We start from the raw sequence: 13,420 nt of genomic DNA on the forward strand, positions 1-13,420 counted from the left end.
TTACAAATGATTTTTCTGAACATGTGCTTTTTCCGTATGTACTTTTCTACACATTGGTTTGTTCACTTCTTATGAACTGCTTCTTGTGCTTAGAACAGCTATACCTCTGTGTTCTATTTAACAGCTTCTTTGATACCATACATTACTGAGTCAGTGCCATATGATGAACTTTGGGGGTTGTTTCCAATTTTTCATCATTTCAAATGATGCTGCAATTAGCATCCTTGTACCTTCAGCTTAGTACACCTCTGCAACTATTTCCATAGGATAAATTCCTCAAAATGGAAGTTTTGAGTCAAAATCATACACACTTTAAATTTTAATAAATGTTATTAAACTGACCTCCCAAAAGGCTGTATTAATTTGTTTACAGTGCGTGTTTTTCCTGCACATATTTGTGAAACTGATGTTACGAAATTTTTTTCAGTTTTGTCTGATGGGTAAAAAGTCTTTTATTATTACTTTAGTTTGCATTACTTATGGTTAAGGTTGAATGTGTTTATTGGTAATTTCTATTTCTTTAGTGAATTGTATGTTTGTGTCCTTTGTTCACATATTTGTTTGTTTTCTTTTTCTTATCAACTCAAAAATCATTCTTATAATTGTATTGATCATTTTCACATGTGTTAGAAATATTTTCCCAGTTAAATGTAGTTTGACTTAGCCACATAAACATTTGAACAATGAATGCCATGACACTTTAAATTCTCGTGGTTTGTCTCTGGTTTTCATGTCATTTTAGAAAGGCCTTCTCCATCCCATGGTTACAAGCATGTTCACCTACCTTTCCCTTTTCATGTTTTGTTTTTACACTGAAATCTTTTGGTATAATACATGAAATAGAAATCCAGCTTTCCACACTCTCCCTGAACTGGCTAATTGTTCGAGAAACAATTATTAAATAACTTTTTCCCCATCATGAAAACACCACTTTCATCATATATGTACTAACTTTTCCTGTGCATTTGGGGTGATTTTTGAATTCTATTCTGATGAATTATGCCAGTCCTGTGCCAATTCCAGTACACTGTGCTTTTACTGAACTTTTAGTTTGATAGGCCAGGTCCCCCAGTGCTCATCAGTTTCAGTATGTTCTGGTTTTTCTCATTATCGTTCTAGACAAACTTTTGAATTACTTTGTCAACCTTCCCAAATTATCCTTTTGAGATTTGGAGACTTCACTGAATTTAGGGAAAACTGGCATCTTTTATATTATGGTCTTATCTAAAAACAAGTTATTACTCTGCTTATTCTAGTGTTCCTGGTCTGAGTAGCTCAAAGAACTTTGGTTTTATTGATTGACCCAATATAGTCCTATACATTTCTTGTTAAAGTTACTTCTAGATTTTGTATGATTTTTGTTGCTTTTATAAATGACATAGTTCCTTCCATTAATTTTCTAACTTATTATTAAAAATCTGTTGAAAACCCTGTCATTTTCCATAACATGGATGGACCTTGAGGGTATGATGTTAAGTGAAATAAGTCAGACTGATAAAGACATATACCATACGGTGCTGGCTGGTGTAGCTCAGTGGATTGAGCGCAGGCCTGTGAAGCAAAGGGTCACTGATTCAGTTCCCAGCCAGAGTGCATGCTTGGGTTGTAGGCCAGCTCCTCAGTCTGGGGTGTGTGAGAGGCAACCACACACTGATGTTCCTCTCCCTCTCTTTCTCCTTCCCTTCCCCTCTCTCTAAAAATAAATGGAATCTTTTTAAAAATTCAAAGAAAAAGACATATATCATATGATCTCACTTATATGCAGAACCTGAAATAAAAACAAAAAAACTGAACTCATAGATACAAAGAACAGATTGGTGGTTAATGGGCGTGGGGGGAGAATGAGTAAAGGTACAGACTTCCAGTTATAAGACAGATAAATAAGTCTTGGGGATGTGATGTACAGCATGGTGATCATAGCTGACATTGCTATACTGCATGTTTGGAAGCTGCTGAGAGACTAGATTCACATCATTTCACATCACATACATAGGTCAGTCATTATGTTGCACATCTGAAATGAATACAATGCTATATGTCAGTTACATCTCAAAAAATAAAAAATTTAAAAGCTATTCCTTGTTTATATTTTGTTCTTAATTCTTACTTTTATCCACACCCTAACAGAGCTCAGTCTTGGCCTTGAGTACCAGTTCTGTGTCCATGACTCCTAATGGGCAGTCTTGTCAGCTCTCCCAAACTATCATCATTTTATTTCTAACTTGGTGTTTCCTCAATCTCAAAAACTCTCATACAACCGCCATAATTTTTCATATTCTATACACCATCTGTGCCATTATTTATTTGCTTAATTTTTTCTTTAAACCAACTTATGAAAACGTAGCCTCATCTTGTATACTATACACAAAATAACAAGAAGTCTGATGTGCTGGTTATACTTTCTCTAATACGAGTGAAGATAAACACGAGGCTACTGAAGTTCTAACGTTCTTTTACATACTGTTTTAGAATATCTCTTGTATCATCCACCACATTTTTGAAACTCTGGTCTCGCTGGTCATAAACCTTTCAACCTGAATACGCACCATTGCTTCAAAATCATTGATCTTCCCTCAGAGTCTTCTTAACCCCATTTTTCTGGCTCTATCAAGGTGACCATTTCCCCAATCACATAAGCTCCAAACTTGGGCTTGAAGATATCCCTTCCCACCCCGCCGCCCCCGCCCCCATTCATTGTCTTTTGCCTTCCATTCTCCTAGCCATTTCTTTTCATCCTCCTCCATGGTGATACACCACCTCCCAGGATTCCTCTGGTTTCCTTCCCCAGGGCCAGCATGTTGCTTTGTGGCCCCTCTTTCTGAACCAGCTCCATCATGGCTGGCTCCCTACTGCCCTCTGTATTGTTTGAACACACTTCGTGTCCCCAAACTCCATCTTCTGCTGTTCTACAGGCAATCACACTCTGACTGGGATTTTCCTCCTCCCCCTGCTCATCCACACCTTATCTGTCCTTATAGGCTCACTTTCCAGGAAGCTTTCTTAGAGGATTCCAGCCCTCTCCCCCTCTCACTCCAGGAGCACTGCCTAGTGTCAGCTCAGGCAGTTCACCTCCCTGGGTAGATCATAGGTGCTTGCAGGCAGGTTTCAGTTTGAATATTCCTTCTGCATCGGGGCACTGCGAAGCACACATCAGATGCTCCATAAATGCTTATTGAGTCACTGTATGGTTGTAATCCTGAACACTTACCTCAAACTCCACCTGTCCCTGTTACTTGCCACAGCCACTCAGCCCTCCCTGCACAACCTTCAACTCCCACAAACCAAGGGCCAGAGGGGAAGGGAAGCAAATGTAAGAAAGGCAGAGCACACTGAAATTTAAGAAGCCAGTTCTAGGATCATTAGTCTTTTAATATATTATTCTGAAAGAAAGGAATTAAAAAAAATTCCTGACATCTCTTCTGATTTTTTAAAATTTAAATAAATACCCTGCCCTCCACCCACCCGCTAAAATTTCCCTCCTTCCCCATCACCCCACCCGTCCCTGGTGCCAGATCCTCACTCCAGAGCTAAATAAGATGCCTGTTTCACAGCGGGCCGGGCTCACTACCAGACTCTGACCTGTAAATACTGAGAATGAATCTGCTGCCCCCCCAGACCAATCCCTTGCTTTGGGGCAGGCATGGATGGTGGGGCCTTTAGGCATTGGGGAGAGTGCAAACGTGGTTCCCTTAATTGCTAACTTCTCCCCACCCCTTGCTCAGGAGTAGGTCGGAGGGCTCAGAATTGCCCTCTAAACTAAAATAAATCACAAAATAAATACGCCCTCCCCAATACCCAACTCTATAAGAGCTCCTTCATCTCTCACTCTCTAGTCCCTCTCCTTCAATTGACCCCTTCCCCATCCCTCCTCCCCCATGCTGACCTCTGGCTTGGCCTGTGCCCTCTCAGGAGGAGGGGAGCAGCAAGGGCCTTACTCCCAACCTCAAGCAAACCCTCTGTCTCTCTCGGATTTCTGGGGATGCTGCTGGCATCCCAAGCCCGATGGGCCTGGCAGACTCCCCATCTTCGGTGGAGGGCAGGGATTCTCCCTGGCTCTCTCTCTCTCACCTGGTTCTTCAAGTGTCCCTCTTTCAAGGCAAGTCTCTCAGAGACCCCGCCCCGCTCCCCGGTCCCAGTGCCCTGGCCTCCTGCCTTCCTCAGATGGCAGTGTCCCAGAGGACGGTGTGCTGCCTGCGGCAGGGCGGAGTGCCGGACTTGCGGGGCTCCGGCCCCCGCCTCCAGCTGGGGAGGATGGGCATGCTCTCCTGCTTGCAGAGGCCCCGGTCAGGGCGGTGTCGCGCCTTGATCTCCTTGCACACGCAGCGCTTGCGCTCGATCACTTCCAGCAGCTTGCCGTCGCGCTCTCTCTCTCGGGCCGGCTGGGGCTGCAGGGGCAGCGGCAGCGGCAGTGCAGGGTGGGTCTGTGCCCCTTCCTCCCGCCGCCGCCCAGACGGGGGAGAAAGGAAGAAAGGGGGTCAAGGACCTCGGAGCGATTGGGCTCCGTCCCCACTGCAGAGACCAGTGCCTTCTCCCAGACACAAGTCCTCTCTTGACCCTGTCCTCTCCCCCCTGAGGAGATGGGAACAGAAATCCAGCCCTTGCACCCTCTGCCCAGCTATGCACCCTGGTGCCAGGCTGGGCCTGTCTCACCCTGAGGAAGGGGCTCCTTTTAAAAACTGTCTTCCTAGTAGGATGCATTTTTCCAGTGGTCCCCCCAGAGGGGACGCCTTTTTCTAAATGCACAAAGGTGCACTGTCCACCAGTGGTGGCCCTGCCTGGCTTGCCCATCATAAATAGCCCCTTTCCAGGATTCTCCCCTGGAAGGGTATCCTCAGGGGAGTCCCCCTGACTCCCTGCCCCACCTCTATGGGTACCCCATTAGTCTCTGCCAGGCCCAAGCCTGACCTCATGCCTTTCCTCCCACATCCTGGTCTTCTCTATCTGCTCCTGCACAATCAGAACCCAACCTGGTCTTCCTCCTCACCTGGCTTGGGACATCCCGGGGCTGGCTGCAGGGCCGGGGGGTGTGGAGCACGGCCTGCCGGACTCCGGAGGTGGAGGCAGAGCGCCCCAGGCGGTAGCCTCCTGTGAAGTCTGAGGAGACAGAAATGAGGGAAGGGGACTTCAGGTCTACCCACTCCTGAGTTCCCCAAGGACAGTCCCTTCCAGGCTGCCACTGCCTCATCAGAGGAGGAAAGGGAATGGAGATGTGATATTAGGATGTAGCCCCAGGACATGGGCCCTGGGAAATTCCCCCGTCCACCCCATCTGTGTACAGGTGTGGGAGGGCCATGTGTCACCTCCATTTCGGTGGCAGGCCGGAAAGGTCTGGCAGGGTGTGGGCAGTGCTGTGCGGATCCCCCCTCGGTCCCCTCCATGGTGGATCCTGGTCAGCAGGCCCTCTGCCCCCTGGCTCCTCACTGGGATCCCTGATGCCATAGGACCCCTGTCTTCACGTTCCACCTTGGCTGGGCCCTCGGCACTGCCATTCCAGGACCTGGCATTGTCTTCCATCTCTGCTGGGATGACAAGGAGAGCTCAGTGTCTGTATGTGGGAGGGGCCTTGCGATTCTCCCAGCTCAACACACCAAAGCATGGGTAGGCCAGAAGTAACTGCCCCTTTGCAGATCATAGCTGGGAAGGGAGGGTCCCTACTTCACACTCCCCCAGCACATCACACACAGGAGGGAGGGACCCTAGTACTGCTACCTTCCATTGCACTCATTGGTACCATTCCTGGGCTGAGATCATGGATATTTACTACTTCCAAACCCTTTTCCCTGGCAGAGGGGTCTCTCCTATCCTAGCTTTAGCTTTTGAGCCCCTCCAGCCCCAGATAGAGCTACAATGACCACCCTTGGAAGCAGACCAGGGGCCCTATCTCCAGGAGAAGAATCCCAAATCCTGAGCCAGGAAGTGTGTGTGTGTGTAGGGGGGGACTGTTGAGGGGAAGGGCTGACTATGAACTAAGCTCATCTCTGAGTAGGCCTGGCAGAGCATTGCGTTTCCAGGCAACAGTAGGGGCCTCCCTCCCCTCTCCCTCCTGTCTGGATGAGTTGCCATGGTAACAGCTGGGAAGCAGCTGTGTTTAGCTGCTACAGTGTGCACACTCACTCACACCCCTGCAGCCCAGCAAAGGGAGGGGCAGAGAGTAGAGCAGGATGGGGCAGAAGGAGGAAGCTGTTCTGGGGGCCAGATTCTACCTGCTCAACCCAGATCTTCCTGCCCTTCCACACATACATGGGGACCCCATCCCTTCAGTGCACTGCATACCCTCCTCCCTGTGGTCTCCCAGAACTCTCCCAAGTTCAGGACAATGGGCCATGGCTTCCAAACAGCTCTTTCAAGGCCTCCCCCAAATCACCGATATCCCCATCCCTCCCCATCTTCCCCTCACTCACTGTCCAGCTCTTTTGCCTTCCTTCCTCCATATAGGACCTTCCGCTGCAGAGCCCAGCCTGCCCCAAATGTTGCAGCGCCCATCTCCTCTTCTTCCTCTTCTGGTGTCCCTGCACTGGCGATGACGTGGGCACAGGAGATACTGGCAAAGGCACCCCCATCAGTCCCTTGCTCCTGCAGCTGGATCTTGACCATGGGGGATGGGGCCCCCATTCCACAGCCCTTATTCAGCACCCCCCCAGCCTTGAGGCTTTCATAGGCAGGGGGTCTCTTAAGCCCAGCTGCTGAGGCTGGGTAGGTCCAGAGGGGGGTCAGGGGGCCTGCAGTTGGGTCCGGAAGGCTGTGTGGGGAGGCCAGGCAGCCTCGGTGGTGGAGAACCCCAGCTGCTGCACCCATGGCTCCGCCGTGGGGGCTGGATTTCCCAGGTATGGGGGTCCTCGAGCTGGTGCACAGCATCCCGTGGAGGACTGAGATCTCCTTCTCTGTCTTTGGCTCCCCAGCACCCAAGGGAGGCCCAGCTGGCAGGACGGAGTGGGTGGTCACCTTGACTGCTGAGTACACCATGGTGTAAGACACGGCCTTGTCCTTGGGGGGGCCGGGAAGCAAGGTGGCCGGGGCAGGAGGGGCTGCCAGCGCCCCTGCCGCCTTGGGGCAGATCATGCTGTGGGAGTTGGGGAGCTCCCGCTCCCCCCGGGGCTGGCCAGAGCCCTGGGGTGGCAGCGGTGTCGAGTGGCTCCGGGCCCGGCCCGAGGGTCCCAGCAGCAGCAAGTTGGCAGCAGGAGGCGGAGGCGGTAGGGGAGGCGTCTCCCGCTCTCGGGCAGGCACTTGGGGAGCTGGGGTGGAGCCAGCTGGCTCCTTGGAGTGGCAGAGGACTGGTAGCCTCGAGACCCCATCGCCAGGGGTTCGGGAAGCAGACTTGGGTTGAGGGAAGGCCAGAAGTGGAGGGCGATGCTGGAGGAGGTTAGGGAAGGGAGGGGGGATTTCACAAGGTGTGGTCTTGGTGGGTGTCCCATCCCTCCGACTTGGGAGGGCTGAGGCTGGACGGTGGTGAATGTGGGGCTGGAGGGCATGAGGCTGGTGTGGCGAGGAGGTGGCAGTCAGTGGAGGGGCCCCGTTGGCCCGGCCTTCCCCTGCCTCTTCGAGCAGCGGATATTTCATCTCCTCATATATGGCCTCACTCTCTTCCGAGTCTGAGTCAGCGCCAGCTGGAGGGGTCAGGCCCCCACCCCCAAGAGGGGGGCCAGTCAGGCCCCCTCCACCTCTCCCTCCTCCCCTGAAGACATCCCCCACCATCTCAATGTACACTGGCTCTTCTTCTTGGGAACCCACCTCAGGGTCCCCAGCAATGCTGGACCCTCTACTGAGGCGCTGAAGGGGCAGGTTACCCCCTCGAGGAGAGGGGGCTGGGGGACAGGACTCATCAAAGGAGACAGAGAGCTGAGTGTTGGGGCTTCGCCTGGGCTTCTGTGGAGGAACCTTCCGGTTAGACTCTTGGCTCTCTGGGGCTGGCTTTTGTGAGCCTGAGAAGAATGGGAAAGAAAAAAAATAAACTGGACTCTTGGTTGGGGAACAGAATGGGGAGACCTTTTCTGACCTCTTGACCCATCTGCAAGGACATATCTGCCTCTTCATTTTGCCCACATCCCTTAACTTACAGCTGCAGTAGATTCCTGTCCTATCCTGTCAGCCCTCAGTCCTTCTAATAAACTCCTCAGAATCTGCAGCTCTCACCCTCAATTCTCTCCCACCCTCATGTTCCTCCACGATTGGACTTTTCAGGAAGCTTTCCCTGTCCTTGAATAATTCATCTCAAGCCCTTCCAAAAAGGAACACCCCCCATCCCCTCTGAGAATGAAATCTTCCACTTTCTTGGTTCTTCCCTGAATGAAGCCTCCCAGCAGTCTTCCCCTGGCCTGGAATGGATCCTTCTGGCTCCTGGCTCCCAGCTCCCCCTGGGGAGGGGTAGGGGTATCTCACCTGCCTTCTTGCTGGGGGGAGTCTCTGTGCTGGACCCTGCCATGCTGAGCTTGGTGCTGGGGTGTCTCCGGGGCTTGGCTGGGGGTCTTCGTGTGCTGCTATCCTCGGTGAGACCCCCACCGCCTCCCCCAGGCCCACCCCCCACACTGTCCATACTGCCCACGGAGTGGCAGGAGAGAGAGCGAGGGGCCATCGCGCTGCGGCAGGGATGGGGGGTGTGCTCCTGGGAGGCTGGCATTGTCATGAAGCCCATCCTGAGGGAGCGGCGCAGAGAGGCGATGTCCCGAACTCGAACCCCAGGCCCTGGGCCAGCCCCAGGCCCTACTGGGCCCGCAGGCGCCACCTCCTTACTGGAGCTGGGGAGAGAAGGCCAAGATGGAGCAGAGGTTGAACGGCTTCAGGCCCCTTCTCCACCTCAAGAAGAGTTTGCAACCCTGTGGCCTCCCAGGGAGGAAGAAGAGACTGGGGTGGGGATTCAGGGAAGCCTGAAGGTCTAGGGCACTAAAGTAGAAGCTTCAGGCAGAATCCCAAGGCTTTAAAAATGGGATGAGAAAAGGGGGGAGTATGTGTGCAGGAGAGTATCCTACAGCTGGCTGATCCCAGCCTGGGCATATCTAGCACACAGCACACATGTGGATAGCTTCATACAGAGGCACAGAGACACAAACTAAGGCAGCAGAGCCCTGTTTGGCTCACACACATGCCAGCACAGCTCTACTGCTTTTCATTCATGCTGGGCCACACCTGGCCTCTGGCCTCCCCCGTGTCCAGCCTTGGTGGCCTATGCTCCACACCTCACCACGCCTCCTCTCCCAGACTTGGGCCTGTACTGCCACATCATCAGAGCATCCTTCCCAGGCTGACCCTTCTCTCTCTCTTCCCTCAGTGCTGTCATGTCTCTGTTAACCTCCCAGCCTGATTCCTTTTCACTGTCCCTGAGCTTCTGGGTGAGTGAAGGGTGGGGGTGGCTGGCAGGGAAGAGGGGAGAACTGTGGGGTGGGCTTTCATTAAGGCCCTGTCTACTAACCCTTTATTAGGGACAGATCACTGCAGCGATTGCTCTGATTAATCTAATTAACAACAAGAATTAAACTCTCCAGTTGTGAGGAGGGAGAAGGGAGCAGGGAGATTGCTCTGACTCAGCTTCCAAGAGGTTGTGCAGTCAATGGGAATGAAGAGGAGAAGGGAGCAAGAATGGAGAGGCCAGGCCCCAGGTCCCTGGGAAGGCAAAGAGAGAGAGCAGGCCCTGGCTCTTCCACAGGGTCCAGCCTACGTGTCCCTCACCACACACACACAACCCTGTCACTTGGCCATTCGCTTCCCCAGCAGACGCTGAGAGGGGACCAAATGGATCTTTTCTGGTGCCCCTCTAATGACCTGCTCCTGGGCTGTGAGGGCAGAAGGGCCTACCCCTTCCAAGGTCAGATGACAAGGGAGCCAAAAGCCAGCCCCAAATTGACAGAGAGGAGAAAACCATGGGCCAGAGGTGAGTTAGGAAGAAGTGACTTGGGCCTCTGGGGATGAGGAAGAACCAACAGGGTGCTCCTAAGCTGCAAGCCCTCCAAAAGGGCAGGACAGGAGCTGGAGCCAGGAGCAGGGTGGGAATAGGGTGTGTGCCATTCCACAATTCTGTACAGACTCTGAGATCTGACTGATGACCAGGCAGTAGGACTCAGGAAGGGCCGAAGGGATGTGGCCCCGCCAGGGGGAGGCAGAGGTAAGCAGGTGAGGGGCATTCTGGGACGCAGTCTTACCTCCTCTTGGCCTCCTCCTCCTTGTGCTGCCTCCACTCCAGCTTGGTTTTTCGGTAGAGGAGGTTCATGTCGTGAGACAGAAGGTGGGGGCTGAGGGGCCCTGCTCAGCACCACCAGGCCCGGGGGGCGGCCCTCCCTGGGTCCCGGATCCACTTGGTGGGGGGATGGGAGGGAAAAACAAAAAAGAAAGATGTGGGGTGGGGGGGCAGGGACAGGAACAAGAGAGGGGTGGGGAAGAGGAACAGAGACATGACTTGAGTCCTCACAGGGAGAAAACAGATGGAGGCACAAAAAAACAAACACAGCCTCTAAGGGCCCACAGACACAGATGGACATTTGTACACAGAGTCACACGGTCTGACAAAGGTGTTCAGAGCCACAAATATACACTCTGGAGAGATAAGATCGACAGAGACTGCCATCCTGTAAACATATCCTGATCCACCACACAGGCCCAACAAACACACCTTCAGACACACAAACCACAGGGCCATAGACCCATACCTACAGAGGACCAGATACATAGATCAGCATAGGTAAACACAACCCAGGAACAGGCAGACACACACAGACATAAACACTCGACACACCCACAGCACACACAGACCTCCAGACTGACATACACAAATAGGCTGCACCCAACCGGACAAGGAGTTATGCCCAGGCCTACATGCGTACATTGCACCCTACTGGGGAATGGGGAGACAGTCAGACTCCTAACCCCATCTTGGGCCCTGAGGCTGGGGGTGTCATGAGGGCAGGGCTGGGATGCTGGAAAAAGGGTGGGGGCACTCTGAGTTGGGAATCTACAATATCACCATCCAAATATCTCCATCCCCTGCCGCCCTAGGGCCCTTCCAGTTCTTCGTTTGGGCTCAGGCCTCGGTCCACCCCTCATCCTGCGTCCTGGCTCCTCAGCGATGGTCTCCGCTTCCCTCACTGATGGCCCAAATCATCTTCCTTCTCCAGGATCTGGGAAGCTCCTGGCTACCCTCTTTCAGTCCCCGCCCCTCAATCCCACCCCAGTGTCTCCAGTCTGGCCCCGTAGCTACCTTTTGAGCTGCGGCCTCCATACCTGCCTGATTTCCCTTCCCCCAAACACACTCTCCTGCGCCTCAGCCTCACCTCTCATTCCAGGCGCCCCTCCTCACTGCCGTCCTCTCCCTGCTCTTTCGGTTCCAAACCTGGCCGGCTTCATCCCCCTCTCCATCCAAGCGCCCCAGGTTCCCGGCCACCCCTCCCCTTCCCCTTGTCCTGCTATCCAGGGTTCCTCCGTCTCTCCCCGCCAATCCTCCCTGCCCCTGATCGCCCCCATCCCATCGCCCCGCACCAAGCCTCCCCAATTTCTACATCACCGTACCTGGCCTGCCGGGCGCCGGCCCCCCCATGCCGGGCTCCGCCCGGAGCAGGAGGAGGGAGGAGGAAAGACAGAGACCGAGGGGAGCGGAGCTGGGTCCTGCCGCAGAGACAGCCCCGCCTCCGGGTCCGCCCCCAGACCCGCCCCCGGCCCCAAACCCACCCTTCCACACCCTCCAAGGACCGGGCGCGGGCTGCGCCGCGCCGCCTGGCTGGTTTGGGAGGTACGGGGACCGCGGAGTCCGCGGGGCGACTCGGAGAAAGGTCGTAGGGCGCCGGGGACCATGCGCCAGCCAGGCCCCGCTTTGGGGCGTCCGCTCTTCGCTGCCTCTCGCCCGGTGCCCGGTGCCCGGCAGGGCAGTGCTCAGTTCGGTGTCCAAGGCCCCCGCTGAGCGAAGCGGGGCGCAGCGCACAGCGGTGCCCCCCAGCGGCAGCCTGGGGCTTGCACCCGCGCTCGTTTCTTGTTCGCCGGGACCTTCCCGGCTGCTCACCCAGCGTCTGGTCGGGGCCAGTCTGCGGCTGCGGGGCCCGAGTGCAGTGAGGCAGTGAGACCGGCAGGGGGGCACCTCTTTCTGTGCCGAGGGGCTCTGAGTCGGAAGCCGGACCGTCCTGATCTTTGCCCAGCAGGGGGCGTGCGCCCTTGGCCACACGCCATCTTCCCGCCGCCCCCCAGGTTCCGGGAAAGCACTGTGCTGGCTTGCTCCGTGCGGTTCGTCTATCCCTCCAGCCTCTCGGGCGCCTGGGTTTTGTGTCACCTTCTGGGCTCAAAGTCTTACGCCTATCTACCCCGGCGGCAGAGTCATCCACCTAGTAACCTTTGACTCCGCGGGCGGAGCCCGCTAGGACCTGAGCGCTCTGGATAGGTCACTGACTGCAGCCACCTTGGCCAGGTCCCCGGCTCGGTCTTTTCTCAGCAGCGCTATGAAAAATTCCTTCCTTAGTTCCCTTTGGCGCAGGTTAGCTGCAAGAAAACCTCAGTTCTACCCCTAACTGGCTGAAAAGTGAACCCCTAAAAGGTATCCACGCCCTAATCCCTGGAACCTGTTAATGTTACTTTATATGGCAGTCTTTGCGATGTGCTGCGTGGCTTTGGGCAAATGGCGCAACCTGTCTGAGAGGTGCCTCATCTCATACCTACCTCAATAATATTGGAGGCAGTAAAGTAATGAATACAAATGTAAAGGGCCCCATACATTAAAGGATTATTATAAAATCCTCAGGAGAGATAATACATTAAAACACAACAGTATTTTCACTTTTACACCTTAGTGTGAATGGATTTTTATTGATTAATTCAACAAACATTTCTACAGAGACCAATAACGTTCTAGGGACTGTAAACTCAGAGGAGTCCAAACTAATGCTGAGGGTCTGAGACAGTGGGAAGGGGAGGGTCTAAAGAGGGGTTTTGAATATTCTGTAACTAGTCAGAGCTGAAGGAAAAAGGATCCGGGGGTGGGGCAGCAGGAATGTTTTGTGAATATTGCCAGAGGGAGAGAGTCAGGGTGTGCTTGGGGAGGCTGCCTCCTGGCTATAGCAGCCATTGTTACCATGAAGGGAGACAGGCGGGAGTGCAAATGCATTTTAACAATAAGATAAATGGTAAGTATATAAACATGGGAGCAAGGGGCTTTGCATAATTTCATTTTTGCCTGACCTTAAAGGTTGCTTAAAACATGAACTAAAACTGAGGAAGGAAAGATGTCAGCCCCAGGCCAGTCTTATTGCCACCATATTAGGTCTGGGGCATTGGGCAAATAACTGTATGCCTCTGAGCTTCAGTTTCCTTAGAAACACTGAAGCTCAAAATCCACTATCTCTGCCCAGGGCCGTTTGAGAATCTACCAGATACTTATGTGAAGTGAAGGAATGTAAGGGATTTTTAATATATTTGAGAATAGTTCTGTTTGATCAAAATTAATTAGAATTCAGCC

At 53.2% G+C, this 13,420-nt stretch overlaps 1 protein-coding gene across 4 annotated transcripts; it reads right to left on the reverse strand.

The window, feature by feature from the left end:
- Window positions 1-3,375: 3,375 nt before the first annotated feature.
- NYAP1 (neuronal tyrosine phosphorylated phosphoinositide-3-kinase adaptor 1) lies at window positions 3,376-11,990 on the reverse strand. 4 transcript variants are annotated; one of them, XM_045819651.1, is made up of 7 exons: window positions 11,650-11,990; window positions 10,131-10,282; window positions 8,377-8,732; window positions 6,402-7,919; window positions 5,301-5,519; window positions 4,985-5,094; window positions 3,376-4,421 (listed from the first exon to the last, which is right to left on the reverse strand). In XM_045819651.1, exons 2-7 carry the CDS (start codon window positions 10,196-10,198, stop codon window positions 4,158-4,160), a joined length of 2,535 nt encoding a protein of 844 aa, XP_045675607.1. In that variant the 5' UTR covers window positions 10,199-10,282; window positions 11,650-11,990; the 3' UTR covers window positions 3,376-4,157. The 4 variants fall into 4 exon arrangements, with proteins under 4 accessions (XP_045675607.1, XP_045675605.1, XP_045675606.1 ...); XM_045819649.1 differs by lacking the exon at window positions 11,650-11,990 and adding an exon at window positions 11,491-11,628; XM_045819650.1 differs by lacking the exon at window positions 11,650-11,990 and adding an exon at window positions 11,256-11,409.
- Between the last annotated feature and the right edge of the window lie 1,430 nt (window positions 11,991-13,420).

Source organism: Phyllostomus hastatus, unplaced genomic scaffold, assembly GCF_019186645.2.
Source record: "Phyllostomus hastatus isolate PE091 unplaced genomic scaffold, TTU_PhHast_1.1 phas_scaffold_385, whole genome shotgun sequence".
NCBI lineage: Eukaryota > Metazoa > Chordata > Mammalia > Chiroptera > Phyllostomidae > Phyllostomus > Phyllostomus hastatus.